The sequence below is a fragment of the Rattus norvegicus genome, chromosome 6 (genome assembly GCF_021556685.1).
Source record: "Rattus norvegicus strain SHRSP/BbbUtx chromosome 6, alternate assembly SHRSP_T2T, whole genome shotgun sequence".
NCBI classification, from domain to species: Eukaryota; Metazoa; Chordata; class Mammalia; order Rodentia; family Muridae; genus Rattus; species Rattus norvegicus.
The window spans coordinates 101,087,501-101,108,152 of NC_141539.1; the positions used below are offsets into that span (position 1 = coordinate 101,087,501).

Genomic DNA, 20,652 nt, shown 5'->3' on the forward strand with positions numbered 1-20,652 from the left:
TCAAAGATGCCCACTCTGTCCCTTAGCAGATCTGGCTCCCTTGGCCATTTTGTTGTGTCTCAGTGGGAGCTGAGAATGGGGAGCCTCTCTGTCATCTGTGGGTTGCTCCGGCATTTGAAGCCATCCTGTCTCCTAACGTCCTAAAACTTGAAATAATTAAATTAGATCACAGTAGACACTGAAATTTACTAACACCAATGGCTGCTGCGTGAAATAAATTATTCAGTAGAAATCCTGCTTAAGAATAATATATCTGTATAAACTATTAAAATTCCAGCTGTTTTTCATAGGCTAAGGTCTTGGTCCACTTTAATTCTCATTTCATTTGCTTATACATTTGAGGCTATGTACATATATGTTTATATGTGTACAAATATATGCATAAATACATGCATACATAGAATTCTATATATGCTCTCCTGAGATAAGGGATTAAAAAAACAAAATTAAGTCAGGCTTGGCAGCATAGGTCTGTAATACCATTTACTTTGAGAAACTGAGGCAAGAGAAACACAAGAGTCCAAGGCTTGCCTAAAGAACTTAGCAAGACCCTGCATGAAAATATTAAGTAAAAAGACTGGGGTATGTCTCAGCCATAGAGCCCTGGCCTAGCATGCTGAGGCCTTAGGTTCACACATACACACCCAGTACCAGAGGGGTGAAGCGTTAAAATCATTTGGCTTTTATCATTTTTCCCAATTCCACAATAAACATTAAAAAAAACTTTTCCACGTTACAGGGATTTTTCCAGAAGCTTGTTGCTGACATGTTGCTGATTCAAACCTATTCGGCAACAATGTTTCCACCTTCGTTACAAAAGGGAGAGGGATTTGGAGCAGAGCAGGTGGCGGAAGTGAGAGCCCTGGAGGAAGAGGCCTGTCTGCGCGGTGCACAGCTTCAGAGCCTGCTACAGGTATATACGGTGCACCACCTCTTAGCTGACTACCTGGTTCCACCACTACCACCCCGGCAGGTGTCAGGCCTCAGTGCCTTAGCTAAGTATGAGCGTCACAGTTGAGGAAGGTGGACCAGACTCTAGCCCAGACTCCTCCCCACTTCACACCAGGTCCGCTAGGACTTGTCCTACATAATGGTGTAGGTTTGTCTGTGAATGGGTAGCATCAAAAGCATGTGAGAGCCGCAAAGAGATGGTTTGGATGAAGTAGTTCATGGTTGACAGTCTAGGTTCTGTCAAGAGCCATTGGGGATACCGAGGACACTGTCAGAAGATGCTTCTGTGACAATCCTGCCTCAGTTCAAAGAAAAATCCTGTTTGGCTTAAAAGCTCTTCCCTTAACTCCCAAAACCATTTACAACAGATGTTAGCCCATAAAGGACATCTTGAAACGGGAATGTTCAACTTTATATTATGAATACAGCATTATTTCTTGATGACAGACTTTATTTTCTAATTACATTGTCAAATTGTGTCTTAGTTTGGGTTTTACTGCTGTGAACAGGCACCACGACCAAGGCAACTCTTATAAAGGACATCATTTAATTTGGGCTGGCTTACAGGTTCAGAGGTTCGGTCATTATCATCAAAGTGGGAGCATGGCAGTGTCCAGAGGATGCAGGAGGAGCTGAAGAGTTCAACATCTTGTTTCCAAAGCAAACAGGAGAAAACCAGCTTCCAGGCAGCTAGGATGAGGGTCTTAAATCCCATGCCCACAGTGGCACACTTCCCCCAAGAAGGCCACACATACCTCCTAATAGTGCCACTCCCTGGGCCAAGCATATTCAAACCACCACAAATAGGTTTTATAGTAATGGTGATTTTAAAAGGTTTTATGGACCCAGTGAGTGCTTTGTAAGTCAAGTGGCTATTATTTGAAAGAATTTCTAAGGTTATTTTTCTAAGAGACAGTTTTTAGTGTCAATAACTCAGCTCTCTAGTGCTTAGGAACTCTAGCCACTGGGCTACCACAGAAACATGAGGAGATAGGACAGTATATTCTGAACACCAGTAAGTAGGACAAGGTAACATGAAAGGTAAGGAGATAGTGGGGGAGGGACACAAGCATGCCCTCCCCGTAATGCCCCTGCCCATGAGCTCAGGCAGCCTGTCAGGTATGCGCCAGGTAGCTCAATAGAACTATGCCCACCAGATTTTGGGGTTCATCAGAGAGCCAAGCATAACCTGAAGGAGGTTTCTATTACAAAAAGCTTTTCAAAATTAGCACTCTGCCTTTCCCAGTAAGAACAACTCTTATGTTGTTAGGTCTTTACACGGGTGCTCATAATAGCACCTCAACATATCAGCTTTTTCTCTTAATCTCATTACCCCGTTTTACAGCACCAGCATAAAGCACTAGTGCCAGGCAGGAGGCATACATTAGTGTGGTACAACCCTTACCCACGTATGTGACCGTGGGTTTGATTCCCAGCACTGCAAGCAAATAAACACAAATAAACATATTCTAATACCACACACACACACACACACACACACACACACACACACACACACGGTACCTTTCAAAAAGCAGTGGGGTTGTATCCCATTAGAGACCGAGTTCTTCTTGATATTTTGTATACAACCTCTCCTGTGCCCCTGGAATCCATGGTATCCATGTTTTGGTTTCTTCTGATCTGTGTTTGTCTTTGGCTTTATGGTCGTCATTGACTGGAGCTGTTCCTGTTGTTTATCCTCTAGAAATGGGAAGAATTTGATGATAACTGTGCATCTCTTGAGAAGGACCTGGAAGTTCTCATCTCTTCGCTGCCCTCCTTGAGTTTGGTGGAAGAGACAGAGGAGAGACTGCTGGAAAGAATTTCATTTTACCAGGTACCGTGCTTCTCAGGTTATGGCAAGCCAGGTCTACGGTGTTGGTGAGCTGGGCTGCCTAGGCTGCTGGGGTTTGAAGCTAAATGGTTTCACTGAAACTCAAGGCTGTTTATCACGCCGACGGACAGATGTATTCAGGAGGGTGTGGAGTCCCTCTTTGCGACTATCCTAATGCATCCCTTTCCAACTTTTTTGATTTGTTTTTAAATAAACCACTGAGACTGATTAGTCCACATGTATATGGGTCATCCTGCCGGTGGAGAACACACCAAGAAACAACTCTCCCTCCCCCAGAGCCACTAACTACCAGTAGCACCATGGTCAGGGGCAGGACCCTGGGAGCCCCTCCCCACATCATGCTGAAAAGAATATTTTAGATTTTGTTTTTAAGTGTGTGTGTGTGTGTGTGTGTGTGTGTGTGTGTGTGTGTGTGTGTAAGCTACGTATGTGAGTGTGCAGTGCCCACTGTTCCATCTCTGGCTGAGCACTCGAAGTCATTTAGTCATTTATCTGTTAGTATAGAGATAAGATGAGAATAGAACGAAATGTGTGAACCCGAGCTTCTAAACACCTACTTACAGTGTAATTCTGATTGAACATAGCCGATGGGATGCGTGAGATCTGTTACCTGCCTGCAGAGTTCTAGAAAGTCTTCAGGCTTGGTTCGTTGACACACACCCCTGCATTCCAGAGGTTGACACAGGAGGATTGTGACTTTGAAGACTGCCTGGGATGCACACTGAGACTTCAGAACGAAAAGGGGAGGGGCTGAGAGAATGGCATTTTCTTGGGGTTGAACATTATATTTCTACTTGCTGTAGACCCGCAGTTCAGTAGATCTGGAATCTTTGGGGTGGTGTGGGACATAAAAGTTACAGGATATGCCATCCAACACCCAGATGAATGCAGTTGAAAAGTAAGCACAGCATATCAAGAAACAACCTAGTTTGTCTACAAATCCAGCACTTAGGAGGCTGAGGCAGGAGGATCTCTGTAAGCTTGATCTCAGTTTGGGCTGAAGCATGAGTGTCTCAAAAAGCAAATAACAAAAAAGGAAACAATTTAACACTAGCCAATGTCACATGCCCCTGACTATTCCTCTCAGATGTATTATTCTAGTAAAGTTGAAATCTTTAATATGTGTGTGTGTGTGTGAGAGAGAGAGAGAGAGAGAGAGAGAGAGACAGAGATAGACAGAGAGAGAGAGAGAGAGAGAGAGAGACAGAGAGAGAGAGAGAGAGACATATGTGTACCAGAGTAGAACGTCACCTTCCTCTGTTGTATCCTATACCTTGTTTTAAGATTGGGGGGGCGGGTATCTCACAGGTCTGGAGAGATGGCTCAGTGGTTAAGACTCCTCTTCCAGAGGTCCTAAATTCAATTCTTAGCACCCACATGGTGGCTCACAACCATCTGTAATGGGATCTGACGCCCTCTTCTGGTGTGTCTGAAGACAGCAACATAAATAAGTAAATCAGTAGTTAACTGCATTGGCTGCCTTGTAGAGGACCCAGGTTAGCTCCCCAGCTTACAACCATCTGTAACTCAAGTTCCAAGGAATCCGATGCCCTCTTCTGGCCTCTGCAGGCATCATATTTGTACATGGTGCACAGAGAGACAGACACCTAGACAAAATATTGATATACATAAAATACATTTTTAATAGAAAGCGCATACCGCCATGCTTTACATACCATTATATTTGTATCCTGTGGCCCTGACCATTCCAGCCAGGCTGGCTGGCCTGTGAGCCTCAGGCAGCTTCCTTTCTCCATGGCTCCGGGGCTGGGACTACAGGTGCATCCACAACCCGCATTTTTTTAAAAGTCTTATTCATTTTTATTTCATGTGCATTGGTGATTTTGACTGCATGTATGTCTGTGTGAGGCTGTCAGATCCCTGGAACTGGAGTTACAGACAGTTGTGAGCTGCCATGTGAGTGCTGGGAATCGAACCTGGGTTTTCTGGAAGAGCACCCCATGTTTTCAACCACTGAACCATCTGTCCAGCCCCTCCTACACCTACTTTTGCATGGATACTGGGGATCTCAACTCCGGTCCCATGTGTGCACTACAAATGAGTTGAAAGCCTTTTTCTTTTTTTAGATTTATTAGTATTTATATGACTACACTGTCACTGTCTTCAGACACACCAGAAGAGAGCACTGGATCCCATTACAGATGTGAGCCACCATGTGGTTGCTGGGAATTGAACTCAGGTCCTCTGGAAGAACAGTCAGTGCTCTTAACCACTGAGCCATCTCCAGCCCAGAAAGCTTTTTTCAAAGAAGCAATTGTTCTAAGGCTTCTAAACAAATTCTTCAAACTATATCCCTGAAGCCCACTTCGCTATTCATAATCCCATGGAGTCACAGAGGTTTGTGTGTGTCCAACCAGTGTGGTGTCCTTGGTTGATGGAGTCTGGGCATTAAAATGCAGACATTAGTGGTACAGCCTCTGCACTGAACAAACTCATATTCAGATGCTGCTTGAAACTAAAAAGCTCCCAGTGACCAGCATGTAGTGTCTTTTCTCTCTAGAATGACAGCATCAGGATGCCTCAGAAGGAGGCTGGGAATGTAGCTCAATTGTTCCAGTTCCTTGCCTGCCATTCATGAACCCTACCCGGGGTTTGGTCCTGGTACCATGGATGATAGTGCATGCCTGGATCTTAGCACTTGGGAGGTAGGAGCGGGAGGATCATAAGCTCAAGGTCAATGTGTAAAGATACATCCTTCTCTCCCTTCTCTGAGGGAATAGGTGACCTATATTAACTCATGATACATATGTAGTATGTATGCTACATGTGTATATGTAGTATGTAGACATATACACATTAAAAAAAAAAACCGCAGCAAAAAGGAGCTTCCTTCCCAGAGGTGTTGTAATGGCAAAGCAACTAACACTTAAGGCTCAGAAATGACAGCTCATTTTGTAATTGGTTTTGGACATTTTATCCTAGCCATAGATTCAGCCAGGGAAGGGATGGAATTGTGGATGGGAGTGGGAAGAAGAGACCTAGAAGTAAAAGAAAAAAAGAGCTGGTAAGTTTTCAAGAAGGCTTAATTGCAAGAAAGCAAAAGTTCTATTTTGATAATAATTTACTTTTAAAGGTCAGACAGCCGCCAGGTAAGCAGCATTAGCTAAAGCAAGCTGTAGAGGTAATTGCTGTTCCCGTCAGAGGTCATTGTATCTGCAGTTTTGAAGGATTTCATTTTATGTGTGTGTGAAGTTGGCCTAATAATGTGCCGTTTTAATTTATTCGAAAGTTATTTTCTCCCTCTTATTCCTTAATATTCAGAGGCGTCTACAAATGAGTTCTCTGCCAGGTCTCTGTGTCTTGTGAATAATAGATAATTATCTTCAAATTTATCCCCCTCGTGTCTAGGTGTCAGCCTGAGACTCTGCAGCTGGGAGTGGGGCTGAGGTGGGCGGGACTGCAAGGTGCGGGCCCTTCTTACGAAGGCCATGAACAGGGGAACATAGACCCTTAATTGGCACATCTCTTGGTGTTCCCAGAAGCACTGGAAATCCTGATTAATATTTTTATGAAACTTATGTCTAAAATTTCCCAATTTTCAAAATAATTTTTTGTGTCAACTGGAAAGACAGCCCAGTGGTTAAGAGCACTGGATGCTTCCCCTGACAACCTGGGTTCGATTTCCAGTGCCCACAGGGCAGCTCACAACCAGCTGTAACACCAGTTCCAGGGGCCCAACGCCCTCTTCTGGCACCAGACAGACATGTGTGTGCCGCACAGATATATATGCAGTCGAAACATCCATGTACATAATAGTTATTGTTGTTGTTGTTATTATTATTATTATTAAAGAATTAAATAAATTAGAAAAATATGATCAGCATGTCAAATCAGAGCTGTCTGAAACAAGGAATGCTAAGCCATGCCAACGGTCCCACTACTGAGGAGGCTGAACCAGAGGATCCCTTAGTCCAGATTTTGAAGCCAGCCTGTAATCTCTGTATTTGGAAGACTCAGGCAGGAGTATTACAAGTTTGGGCTATATTATATAGTGAGTTTTCAGGTCTGCTTGGACTATATAATAAGAATCTGTCTTATAAAAAAGAAAAGAGACCAGATCAGCACATTTTACTTAAAACAATTCATTCCGACTTTTTTTTTAGCAAATAAAAAGAAACATTGATGCAAAGCATGCCCGGCTTTGCCAAACTTTGAATGAAGGCAGACAGCTGGCAGCATCTGTGAGCTGTCCTGAGCCCGAGGCCCAGATCGCGAAGCTGGAAGAGCAGTGGCTATCCCTCAACAAGAGAATTGACCAGGAGCTCCACCGACTGCAAACCCTTCTTAAGCATCTTCTCAGGTACACGGACAGCCTTAGAGATTGTTCAGCTTCACAGTCTGCTGTAGAGAAAGACAGGGAGAGTCTGTAGTCAACTCAAGGTTGAGCACAGTTCCCCACATCACGCTGTGTTCTCTGACTACGTTAACCTCCGATCCTGGCTCGCTAGACGTGGGGTCATATGTCAGCAGTCTTCTGGGGCCTTTGTACATTTCTACAAGCACAAGGAAATGGATAGATGCAACTCCTGGGATACTCTCATGCTGGCATGTTACAGTCTCTCACCTGCTTCCAAAGATTTTAAAAGTTTAAAAAGGCTGGGTGGTTTTGATGGTGGTGCACGCCTTTAATCCCAGTGTTTAGGGGGCAGAGGCAGGTGGATTTCTGAGTTCGAAGCCAGCCTGGTCTACAGAGTGTGTTCGAGGACATTTGAGAAAATCTTTTGATTCTTCAGCGGATGCGTTGTGTTCACATGGGATCATCATAAACAATCAGAGGACAATGGAGAAAACAGAATGTTTAAGCCTCAGTTTTGTCCCCTCATCTCAGAGATTGTTTGAGCTGGACAAGTAGAAAAGCTACAAGGAAGAGGGTGTTCTGCTTGGCTATTTCAGGCACATGCAGCGGATGGCAGTGTGCTGTCGAGCCCCATGTACAAACGCTAGCTTTATTTTCACTGTAAACACAAAACTGGAGGACATCGATGACCAAGGGGATCCTTGCTATGGTTGGCGGAAAGACTTTGGTATAGCTGTAATGAAAATGTTTTGTACTTTTAAAATGCCTTCTTGATTATCCCTAATGGAGACAGTTCTAGAAAATGGTAAAACCACTGGGCTCGGGGCATGGTATAAGACAGGACAGAGTACTTAGAGATGCCATGAATTTCTGAACAATAGCACTGATTGCTCTTCCATCACATAAGATAACGCAGTCGCATTCAGCCGATGGCAATGTCCTACCGAGCATCATTGTTTCATAAACATTAAAGTCAGAGCAGGGCGCAGTGGTGCGGCCGTCCTCAGAGTGAGTCTCTGATTTCTACTCTGGCTTTCCTCCTCAGTTACAGCAGAGATTCCGACGAGCTCACCCGGTGGCTGGAGTCCTCTCAGCAAACGTTGAATTACTGGAAAGAGCAGTCCCTCAACGTGTCCCAGGACCTGAATACGATCAGAAGCAACATAGACAGATTTTTTGTAAGTTGTTCACACTGATGAAGACTAAAAGAGTCAGAGTTTCTGGGATGGTCCTGCTTCCGTTTGTGGGTGAGGAGTGAAGGCGTGGGAGAGTAGCAGATGTGTCCTGGGAGCGACTTGCTTACACTGTTAATGAACTCTACAGTTTATATGCGAATGTAAAGCTTGCTCAGATATGGGCATGTTTTCTTTAAAAAAAAAAAATCCAGCCAAACCTCAAACTACCTTATAGAAGTATTATTTCATGGGGGTAACAGATGTGTGATTTTAGTCCTTGTGATAATTCTCTGCTCGTGTTTTGGTTTTATTATTTTGGTTGCAGGGGTTAGGTTTTTTTTTTTTTTTAATAACAAAAGGGGCTTATTGGTCAGAGTCGGAGCTCAGTGATGGAACACTCTGCTACCCGGGGCACAGGCGCCGGGGTCCGACACCCAGCCCACACACTTGTACAGAGGACCTTTATTAATTTTGCTAGGTACAAATGAAATGATTTCCCTTGGTCCTTATTCTCTTCTGTCTCATAGATATGGTTACTCAGTTTGATATTGAAATATAGGTACTTTTTCAATGCATTTCTAGCCTATACATAGGAGAGACTTCAAATATTTTATTTGAAAATTTTTTCCAAGTAATTCATTTAATACAGACCATATTGGATTCTACAGTTTCTTGAAAGGTTGGCTATTGAATATGGCTTCTCTGATATATATATGAATGTCTTCCCTGCGTGTATGTATGTGTACCAAGTGTATGTCTGGTACCTTAGAAGTCAGAAGAAGACATCAAATGCCCTGGAACTGGGGTGGTTACTTGCCACCATTTTATTGTAATGTTGTGAACCATTACAAATGGTTGCTGCTAGCCACCGTGTATGCGCTGGGAACTGAACCTTGGTCCTCTGAAAAAGTACTAACTCCTTTTAAATCACTGAGACATTTTTCCAGGCCAGGTTTGTATATTTTTTTTCTTTTTCTTTTTTTTGGAGCTGGGGACCGAATCCCGGGCCTTGTGCTTGCTAGGCAAGCGCTCTACCACTGAGCTAAATCCCCAACCCCGTATATTTTTAAAAAATATGAATCCTCTAGGTTAAAAGGAACTGGGGATCCTATGTGCTTTGCTCTCGAGGGTATACGTGATGCATGGATTGGAGTCTGACACTGTAGGCAAAATGTGTGTGCGCGCGCGCGCGTGTTTGTGTGTGTGTGTGTGTGTGGTGTGTGTGTTGTGTGTGTATGTGTGTGTGGTGATTGTGTGAGTGTGTGTGTGGTGAGTGTGTGTGGTGAGTGTCTGTGTGTATGTGTGGAGTGTGTGTGTGTGGTGAGTATGTATGTGTATGTGTGGAGTGTGTGTGTGTGGTGTGTGTGTATATGTGATATGTGTGTGTATGTGTGGTGAGTGTGTTTGTATATATGGTGTGTGTGTATGGTGAGTGTGTGTGTATGTGTGGTGTGTCTGTGTGTGTGTGTGTGGTGTATGTGTGTGTGGTGATTTTGTGTGTGTGATTGTGTGGAGTGTGTGTGTGTGGTGAGTATGTATGTGTATGTGTGGAGTGTGTGTGTGTGGGGTGTGTGTATATGTGATGTGTGTGTGTGTGTGGTGAGTGTGTGTGTGTATGGTGAGTGTGTGTGTGTGTATGGTGAGTGTGTGTGTGTGTGTGTATGGTGAGTGTGTGTGTATGTATATGTGTGTATTTACTATCTCTAGTTTTGTAGTCTAGACAGCAATTCTGATTGTCCTTAAGTTTTGAAAGTATGTAATCTCAGAAACGGTTTCCTCTAGAAATTTTCCAAGGAAGTGGATGAGAAGTCCTCGCTGAAGTCCGCAGTCATGAGTACTGGGAACCAACTTCTCCATCTGAAAGAGGCAGACACAGCCACACTGAGAGCCTCCTTAGCACAATTCGAGCAGAAGTGGACAGTGCTCATAACTCAGCTTCCAGACATCCAAGAGAAACTCCACCAGGTAAGCGTTCAAAGAGCCAACGTTTGGCTTAGCATGTACTTGTGAGTTCACACCTCTTTTAAAATTACCTTTCTAACTCAATAGTTTTCTCTGACACTTCCTAGCCAGCCCCCAACACACACACACACACACACACACACACACACACACACACACACACCCCACTGAATGTAGATCTTAGTTACTAGACTCTCCTCCAGTGAGATCTTTCTTAAGAGAGAAATCAGGCTTAATTAATTTATTTCTTGGTTGTCTCCGTGCCACTGAGTTGGCTTGTGTGAAGGTCTTTATCATTGTTTGGAGGTCACTTACTTGAAGCTTTAATACTGGGTTCATTTTTTTGTGACTGACCTGACTAATCACGGTAGGAAGACCTTTTATCAAAGCAGGTAGCATCCTCCGTGATGCCCTGATTCATTTGGTTAACTGCCGATAATTAAGTGGAAATCATCCTATCCTCGCAGCTTCAGATGGAGAAATTGCCATCCCGAGAAGCTATCTCCGAGATGATCAGCTGGATGAACACCGTGGAGCCTCAGGTCGTGGGTGAGGATGCCGAGCTCCCGCTGAGTTCTGTGTCCCTGGTGAAACGGCTGCTGCAGAAGCTCAAGGTGAGCACCCAGAAGGGGCCAAAGTCTCCACTGACTGCAAGTCTCTTAGAGGGGAAAGGGTGAACGAAGAGACCTGTGTGTCATATAATCAAGAGGAATGGACTGGAGGGACATAGGGAGGGGAGGGGGTAGCAGTTATTCTGGAGTGCACAGCCCGAGCCTTTAATGCACTCGGGCTGAGCCCCCTGCCATCTTTTCACTCAGCACATCAATACTGAACCCAGTTTGGTCCTGCACTTGCTTCTGGTGCTCTCCCGCCACAGGCAGTGTGCACAACACACTGTCTGCAATGCCTGCTTTGCACACAGTCTGAGCCACCTTTCGAGGGCCAGCCCAAGCATGTCAAGCAAGGGTCAGCCCAAGCCTGAGCATGGCTCTTCCACTCCCCACCCCCAGCCCCGGATTAGATGACTGTGCCAAACTTGGTGTCTCTGAGACTCTCTCTAGCTCTTTAGTCCTTGCCTGTCTCCCTTCCTTGACTGGGACTCTCATCTGGAACGAGGTAGCCCACTGACTGGCCTGCAGTGGTTGTTAATAAATGTCCTTGAGGAGATGTCCTTCACAAGTTACACGTTTTGAATAGGTTTCCTTCGCAAATAACGCTGCACTGTTCAGTGCTAGGGGGTAAATGAGGAGCCTGAGCGTGGCCTGCAAAGACCTGGCAGGCTGATGGAGCTGGAGTCTTGCAGACAGAAGATAATGGCTTAATGACCAAGTATGGCTGTACGATTTTTAATTCCTTTGCAAGGCTAGGCCTCACTGTATAGCTGTGGCCTGGAACTCGCTTATGTAAACCAGGCTAGCCTCAAACTCATATAGATAGATCTGTTTCTGTCTCCTAAGCACTGGGATTAGAGGTATATGCCACCGTGCCTGGCCTGATTTTTGTCCTGATCTTATCTTGAGTACCTGGTAGCCTCTTCAACATGTCTACCTCAGCTACGACTACTAACACATTCGACTTGGTTCCTCGCGGACGTCTCCATTAGCAGTGCTACAGCTTTCCTGGGTAAACCCAACAGGCAACAGGCTTGATAGCAGCATCATTACACCTTGTGGGTTTAGGACCATGGTAGAACCTAAAGCCATCCAAATTGCCCTAGGAGGCCTCCAACTCCACAGAACAGAAGAGCCACCTCAGTTGGCCAGGTCCCCAAAGGTGCCAAAAGTTTAGTGACAAACCCTATCTCCTGGTTTCTATCCTGTTCCCTTGAGTCCCCACATGGCTCAGAATCTCACAGGACCCTTTCGTCAGACCAGGGTCCTGCTAGCCCTTCACAGGCAACAGGTACCATCACGTGGTTTCCTCAGAGTTTCCAGTGAGTCCGCAGGGAAGTGAGTCATGCTTGCCCTAAGAATGTGTCACTCCCTCAAGGGGTCTCCTCACAGATAAAACAACCAACCCTGTCCCATGGAAGGTGGGAGCCTGGAAGGTACACCTGACGAGTTCAGCCATAAGGAGAATCAGCTTGTGTGGTGGACTTCCATCCTGACGTTGGTGTTTAATTTCACTTGCCTGCGTGTTTTAGGAGTTCAGGATGGAAATGGACTACAAGCAGTGGATAGTTGACTTTGTTAACCAGTCACTGCTGCAGCTAAGCACCTGTGATGTAGAAAGCAAGCGCTACGAAAGGACAGAGTTTGCAGAGCACCTGGGGGAGATGAACCGCCAGTGGCAGCGAGTGCACGGAACCCTGAATCGAAAGGTGAGTCCCGGGGCTGGAGAGATGGCTCAGCGGTCAAGAGCACTGACTGCTCTTCCAGGGGTCCAGAGTTCAAATCCCAGCAACCACATGGTGGCTCACAACCATCTGTAATGGGATCTGATGTCCTCTTCTGGTGTGTCTGAAGATAGCAACAGTGTACTCATAACAAAAAAGAATAAATAAATTTAAAAAAAAGAACGAATTTCAAAAAAATAAAAATAAGAAAGGTGAGTTCTATAGTCACACTTGGGTGCATGATGTTGCACCTTGGTCTCTGGTGTTGCACCTGGATGCATGGTTTTGGCCTTGCAATATGCCACTTGCTGAAAACTCTTAAAAGCTATTCTAAAAGCTGATTCACAGTCTTAAGCTTGCTAATCATCCCAATTTCAGCTCCTTTGGAAAATCGTATGTCTTAGCATTTTCTATGGGTGCACACAACAGATAATGAAAGTAAGGCTTACATTTCGTTGGGATTTCTTTGAGAAATTGAGTTAGGCAAGAGAAAAGGAATACATCTGGCCACCAAAAGGTCAGAGACTTTGGCATTTCCTGTGGAAACGCGTTCAAAAGAACAAAGCAATTTTACTTTGAGAAGAGGGAACAGAATGAAAGAAATAAATGTGGAAGGTTTCTACTGCACAGGTCTTGAAACATGAAGAAAATGTATTTGTTATAAAAAGTATTTAATACTGATAGTAACAAACATCTCTTTTCTGTATTAAAAATGCACACAAAGGTATTCATTTACTGGAGATTCATATTTAAAATTTCAAGTACATGAATGGACGGTCAACTTGTACAGGACATTTCTCAATGCTAGAAATTCTAGTTTTAATAGATAAAAATGGGGTTGGGGATTTAGCTCAGTGGTAGAGCGCTTACCTAGGAAGCACAAGGCCCTGAGTTCGGTCCCCAGTCCCGAACAAAAGAACCAAAAAAAGAAAAAAAGATAAAAAATGGAAATATATCTATTTTTATCCTTAGATATCCAAACAAACACTGTGGAGCATCTAGTGAGTAAGTTAGAAATGTTTTAGCAAAATAAAACCCAAAGCTATAGTATTCATACACATCTAGTGGCAGAATGACTTAAAATTTCTTTGGAAAATACCAGGAACATTTAAAGAATCCTAAATTTCATTGGCTCCTTTAACCATACAGTCCAGTTCTTAGATAGTTAGCTTTCTAATGAGAATTTTTGGTTTAATAAAGAAAACTCTAAAGCTTATTTCTTGACTGACAAATCTTTATTCCAAAATGGACCATGCATTTTGTTATGTAAAATATTAAACTTTTAGAAGAAGCCAGGTTATCTTTTAATTTCAAAAGGATACAGATACTATAGCAAGGATAAACAAACAAATAAATAAGTATTTAAAAAAAACCACATAAAGCTATTTACATTCTGTACTAGTTACTTTTATGTTGCATGATAAAATACCATGCCCAAGCCAGTGAATAGAAGAAAGAATTTATTCAGGCTTGTTGTTTCAGAGATGAGAGTCTGGCATGACAGGAAGGCATAGTGGTCTGAGCAGGAAGCTGAAAGATTATCACATCATGTATAGCTAAAAGCAGAGAGCCCAAACTAGAAGTAGGGTCAGACTGTCTGTCTATTCTCAAAGCCCACTCCCAGTAACACACTTCCTCCAGCAAAACCATCCCTCTAAATCTCCCAAAATAGCGCCACCAACGGGCGACCAAGTGTTCAAATGATCTTGCCCATGGGGGACATTCTCGGTCAAACTCAAAAATTTTAAGAGGAGAGATGAAAGTAAGAAATTTTCCTTTGTAATATCTTTTTTTAATCCATCCCATATAGATACAATATTTGGAACAACTTTTGGAGAGTATCACTGAGAATGAAAACAAAATACAGAATGTGAACAGCTGGTTGGAGGCACAGGAAAAAAGGCTGAAGACGCTACAAAAGCCTGAAAGTGCCGTCTCCATGGAGAAGCTGCTCCTGGACTGCCAGGTGAGGAGGGGCAGCATCCCGCCCAGCATGTGACGTCGCACAGGATGCTCACCACGAGACGTAACAAGGACGAGTGTGAGAGGTTCATGGTTAGCGAGCCCTGTATCAGACCGTCCTTCCACAAACCTAGAATGGAGTGGGATTGCAGTAGGCATATGGTGTTGACTGTGTTTACTCTCTCACATAAACTAGCCAGATACCTGGGTTTTAACTGATTGTAAAGTGAAACCTTTCAATCACAGACGGAAGGTTCTTTCACAGTCATTGTGCCTTTTATGAGGTTTGAAAATTACTTCTAAGGAGCAGAAATATGTTCAGGGACTTCTGCTTCCAAGCTCTCCCAACTGCATTTCTTTAATTATTTTGAACAACATTGGTGACGTGACTCAGACCTTTTCATTGTCCTTAGTCTTGCATTCTGCACTTTGCCTGAAGGGGAAAATTCCCTGCCACCTGTTGTACATGATGTTCCAGAAGAACCACTTGTCCCTTGGAGCCGACCTAAGTCACACTTGAGTGGAAGGGTGTAATCTATTGCCAGGGTCACGCAGTCCTAGAAACTCTCACCAATGAGTGGACCCATACTGACAAGCAGGGCCAGAGCTGGTCATGCCCCAGTTGTACATCACCCGTCACCATGGCTGCAGAGGGCACACGTACTGCTTCTGTGCGAAAGCATCACACTAGCTACTGCTGGGACTAGCGTGGGTCGACATCCTATTCAGAGGTTGCAGACAGCACTGGTTGAAAAGTAAAAACAACAACAAGAACGAGGTCCTTTCTGGTGGCCACTTCCAGTTCCACCTCCCACTCTCCTCTCTACCTCAGTGTCCACCCAGGACTCAGCCTTCACCTGGGGGGAAGCTGCAAAGAGTTGTACATTGGCCCAACCTAAGCAAGTCTTCCACACACTCTCTAGGCTTAGTTTCCTTCTGATGGTACTGTGCTGCAAACAAGCTTGAAATGGGGTCATTTGAGCTACCTGCCCACCTCAGTCTCACAACCTCACAACCCAGTGGTACCTTTACAGATAAAAGAGCCACAGGGCGTGGCTTAAGTACTCTACGTGGCTAGCCTTGGTTTCTATCCACAGACAGACAGAGAGACAAGACCAGACCATCTGGTGTAGAAATACTTGGTATTTTGAGTTAACAACTATAAACACCAAAAGCAAGGAAAGTTACCAAAGAAATATGTAGTTGCCTAAAATGGGGGAGCCTAAGTAAGTTTGATGCTCTCCTGTAAACAACCATAGTTAACAGAAGTGAAGTCTGTAATCATTTCAGAGGAATTGAGATTATTTTTTTTTAAGGTATCACGATTTTTGCTTATGTGTGTCTGAGGTATGTGTGTCTGTGGTTGTATGAATGCTAGCACCTGAGGAGGCCAGCGGCGTCTAATAATCCCGGAGCTGGAGTTACAGGTGGCCTGGGTGCTGAGAATTGAACTGGGGTCTTTGCAAGAGCAGCAGATGCTCTTGGCATCAAAGCCTTCTCTCCAGCCTTGGGATTGAATTATTTAAGCAGCACTAAACACTGTTTCTCACAGACAAGCAGGTTAACTTCTGATAGGTCTATGTAATTAGCAAGTCTCTTCATTCCACTTTATGTTTTGTGCTGCAAATCAGAATTTAAAGGAAGATGATTAATGTGAGGTGGGAGCTGGTGTGCTTGGAAAGGGCTGGGAGGCCCTAGTGTGGGAAGGGTGGACTGCAGGACCACTGGGCCCAGTCCATGTTAGTCAAAAGAAGAACACAAAGAACAGACGGTTATGGGGGAGAGATCATGTTCTTGTAACATCAGGCTTATTATATACACATCAGTTTTGGATCTGGCGTGTGTGTGTGTGTGTGTGTATGTGTGTGTATGTGTTGGTATTTCTAATAGTTAAAATAGTCTTTTTTTTTTTAAATTTCCTTTCTCTATAGAGGAAATATCGCAACTTATTGTCAAATAAGTACTTTTAGAACTCTCTAGTTAAATGAGCCTCTGTGGGTGATTATTAGAAACTTGAAGGAGACAGCAATTGTCCATAGTTACAAAAAATAAACTGTGGTTAAAATGCCGTCGCTGGGGGTTGGGGATTTGGCTCAGTGGTAGAGCACTTGCCTAGTAAGCACAAGGCCCTGGGTTTGGTCCCCAGCTCCGAAAAAAAAAAAAATGCTGTCGCTGCCGTGCTCTTATATGTACATATGCTCCTTTACTTGGCGTTCTTTACTTGGAAAGAATAAGCTCCTGTTTAATAATTGTTCTGTAGTATTATACAATTCAACGTTTTCAAATGTACTTCAAGGCATCACTTGACAGAAAAATATACTAGTATGCGATCAGTATTCAAGGACACATGTTCATTAAGTGTGGCTCTTGGGCAAGAGTCAGGGAGGGGTGAGCAGGAGGTACTCAGGGGTACTCCTGCTGGCAAAGCCGGCTTCTGAAGTACTATTTTGTTTGCTGAAAGCCTTTGCAACTAAACCATAAAAAGAAAAGACAAGAAATGCAGCCTCTTGTCAGTGAGAACTCCATGGTGCACTTATACATGGGTGGCTGTCAAAGTGAGGGGTTTTCTAGTCATGTACTGGGGTAGAAGGCTGAACCGTAGAGTTCCTTCTACTCTGTGTTCTGACTGCCCAGGCCTACCCCAGCATTAGAAATCACCTTTGTGGTTATTGTGGTTGGTTAGTTGTTTGTTTGTTCGATTGATTGGTTGAAAAGAGTCTTACGATATAGACTAGACTAACCTCAAACTCATAGTAATCCTCCAGCCTCAGCATGTACATGCTGAAATAACGTGCACGCACCATCATTCCCAGCTGTGGCAAGCCTCCTTCAGCTGGTTTACACTGGTGGTTCTATGTTGTGTTGTTGTTGTTGTTGTTGTTGTTGTTGAAAGATGTATAGGCTTCAACTCAATAACTGAATTATATAAGCCAGGTAAGCTATTAACCGTCTGAAGTGCTGCTAACCACGCCTCCTGCCACTCGCATGTTGCTTGATGATGGGAGACTTGGTAGAGTTTGGTGACTGGGGCAGCCACAGCTAGCTCAGGCAGACGTTGGACAAAGGCTAGCTGTCCTGGATTGTTCCCATACCATGCTGCTAACGACCCATTCCCCAGCCTCTCCTAACACACAGAATATAACAGCTGAGTTGATGACATAGTGAGACTGGACATGGTGGTTCGTGCCTGTAATCCCAGCACTATGGAGACTGAGGCAGGAGGATTGTGAGCTTCAGGCCAACCTGGGCTATCTAGCAAGAGCCTGTCTTAAAATGTAAACTGTGGTTAAAATGCTGTCGCTACGGAGCTCTGTGTGTGTGTGTGTGTGTGTGTGTGTGTGTGTGTGTGTGTGTGTGTGTGCTCTACCAGTCTTCTTCACTTGAAAAGAATAAACTCTGTTTACTAATTGTTCTATAGTATTTCACTTTTTTTTTCTGTCTTGCCTATCTAGGATGTAGAAAATCAGCTTGCCGTGAAATCTAAAGCTCTGGATGAGTTGAGGCAAAGTTCTCTGACCATGGATGGCGGAGACAGGCCACTGTTAGAAGACATGGCATCCGGAATTAATGAGCTGTGTCAAAAGAGGAATAGTGTGACCAGCCAGGTACAAGGCATCCCTTAGTCTGCGGTTTCTCCTCATAAAGTCTTTCACTTGTTGTCGGGACCGTTCTTTTATCACGGAGATTTACCCCATGTTAAAAAGCGAGAGGGTCGCTGGGAGGCATCATCCTTAAGTGAAAAGAAGTTATTTCAAGTCTCGTTTTATGTCCTGGATCATTGATGGCAAGGCGGTGGCCCCAGCAGGCAGGAAATTCGCCTGGCTGTCTTTGTTTTTTTCTTTTTTTCTTTTTTTTTTTTTTCTTTTTTTTAGAGCTGGGGACCGAACCCAGGGCCTTGCACTTGCTAGGCAAGCGCTCTACCACTGGGCTAAATCCCCAACCCCGTCTTTGTTTTACCTAACATACTCAGGCAAGCATAAATGTCTCCGCCTCTCAGAGCAGCAGAGCGTCTGGCATTGTTTCCAGGTCAGCCCCAGAGCTGCAGTTAGGGACGATCCCCCATGCGGTAGGAGATGCAGCAGGGCGAGGGGGATCTGCAGCACACAGCCTCGGGAGCTGGGAGCAGAGGGGGGACCCCACAGGCAGGAAGAGAGAGGGGGGAGGAAGAGTGTGCAGGATGCCCTCCAAAGGGAGAGAAAGCTGAGACATGTCAAGAGTGTTTACTTCTCACTCGGGGAGGATGCTCAGACGGTTAGCCAGTGATAATGCGTTTCCCGTGTTTCCTCCAGCATCCTCACTGGGAGTTAAATATGTCACTGAAATCTGCCTTCGACCTCATGTTCCTAGTGGGCAGGGAGAACAAGCTTCGTGATTGAAATCCCTGGGCAGCCAGCAGCCTCACGGCTTCAGATGACCCTGGGAAAATAGGGATGAGCTCGATCGGTCATTGGCCAATCGTGTCTGTTTAAGTTACTCTGCTCACAATCAGGAGTCAGGGAAAACCGACAATAATGGAACCAGAGCCTCAAGCAGCTCAAGCAGTGCAGGAAATACACGTGAGCAGACAAGAGTGATGTAATAAAAGTATGGGGGAGGGGTAAAGTAAGATGGTGCAGATAACAAGATCCTAAGAGAGACACACAAGTAAGTGGAAGGGTCCAAAAGTGAAATCAATTTTCAGTTGTTTTTTTTTTTTTCAACTAAGATAACAAGATAATTCACAGGGAGAAGGGAGGTTCCCCACCACCACCACAGTATGACACTGGGTTACCCGGATATTAACATGAAAAAGAATGATGTTCTCTAACTCAAGGCCACATCCAAAACCTAATTTGAAGTGAATCAGACATAAATGTAAATGTTAAAACTACAGACCCCCAAGAAAGGCAGCATAAGCGTTCATAACTGTCTTCCTAGAGAGGACACAAGAAGCATAAGCAGCCAGAGGAGGAGGCGGGAGAACTGAGCTTCATCAGAATTAAGCACTTTGTGCTTTTGGAGAACATAGCAAAGAAGTGCAAAGGAGGAGACAGGGAGGGGCTCACGCACTCGTCTGTTAACCTTGCTTGTTTAAGAGACTTAGCACCAGCAGTGAGGGAAGATAGAAAACGGTGGAATCTAAGCTGTGTCTTTGCGAAGGGACTTGTATGTACAGTATAATGGGTTACAGAGCAGTAATCGGATGAAGAAATAGAGAGGTTGTTTGAATAACATCTCTCCACAGAAGATGGCGTGAATGGCCAATAAGCACGTCATTGGCTGTCCAGGGAATAAAAATCAAAACCACAGTGAAATGCCAGTCATACCCATGAAGATGGCCGCATTAAGGACAGGGAATAGCAGGTGTTATAGCAAGGATGTGTTCACACACTGCAGGTGGGCATTAAAGCGGTCCAGCTGCATCAGGAAAGTTGCATGACACTTCCTCGAGGAAGTGGACTTGGACTTGGCGTGACTTGCAGTTCACCTAGGTGGTGCAGTTCACCTAGGTGGTGAATGCTTATAGCTGTCTAATCATGACAACCCTGAAATGGTAACAAGCTGTTGTCTATCCAACTATGGTTGTCTTAGTAACGTGTAATAGCTATATCTGTGTTGTGGGATATTATTCAGCTGTCTAAGTAGAATTAAGTAGAAGCCAGTACCTATAAAAAGACCATATATGAATCCATTTATTTGAAATATTTAGTACAAGCAAACCTTTGGAGACAGAATTTGTAGCTGGAGGAGTAGAGGTGACTTCTGAGTGGATACATTTCTTTCTGGAGTAGAGAATGTGTTCTAAAATTGTAAGATTTTAATCTTTAAATAGGTAAATTATATGAGGTGTGAATTTTACCCCAGGAAAGTGTCGGTTTTAAAAATGCAGGAGGTGGGCTGGGGAGCTAGCTCAGTTGGTGAGGGACAGATACAAGGACCCAAGTTTGATCCCCAGAACCCACAGTGAGAGAGTCTGGTCATGAAGACACAGCTGTAATTCAACAATGATTACCACACTTTCCGATCTCTGCCCGTGGGCCCATCACTTCCCCAAGTCTGTTTTCTGACCTAGCAAATAGGAATGAGAAGACACACTGAGTCTTTCCTGCCTAAC

The 20,652-nt window shown here is 44.3% G+C and overlaps 1 protein-coding gene across 16 annotated transcripts in view; it reads left to right on the forward strand.

The window, feature by feature from the left end:
• Positions 1-20,652, forward strand: part of Syne2 (spectrin repeat containing nuclear envelope protein 2) — a 311,183-nt gene that overhangs the window by 226,825 nt on the left and 63,706 nt on the right. For 12 of the 16 annotated variants that reach the window (XR_015622059.1, XR_015622060.1, NM_001427326.1 and 9 more), the window contains 9 exon segments: positions 740-913; positions 2,657-2,788; positions 6,931-7,127; positions 8,170-8,302; positions 10,082-10,264; positions 10,729-10,875; positions 12,405-12,581; positions 14,407-14,562; positions 18,011-18,163. Coding sequence is in view for 14 of the 16 variants with exons in the window: in NM_001427326.1 (NP_001414255.1) it covers positions 740-913; positions 2,657-2,788; positions 6,931-7,127; positions 8,170-8,302; positions 10,082-10,264; positions 10,729-10,875; positions 12,405-12,581; positions 14,407-14,562; positions 18,011-18,163 (1,452 nt within the window). In the remaining 2 variants the exon portion in view is untranslated. 16 annotated transcript variants of the gene reach the window in all.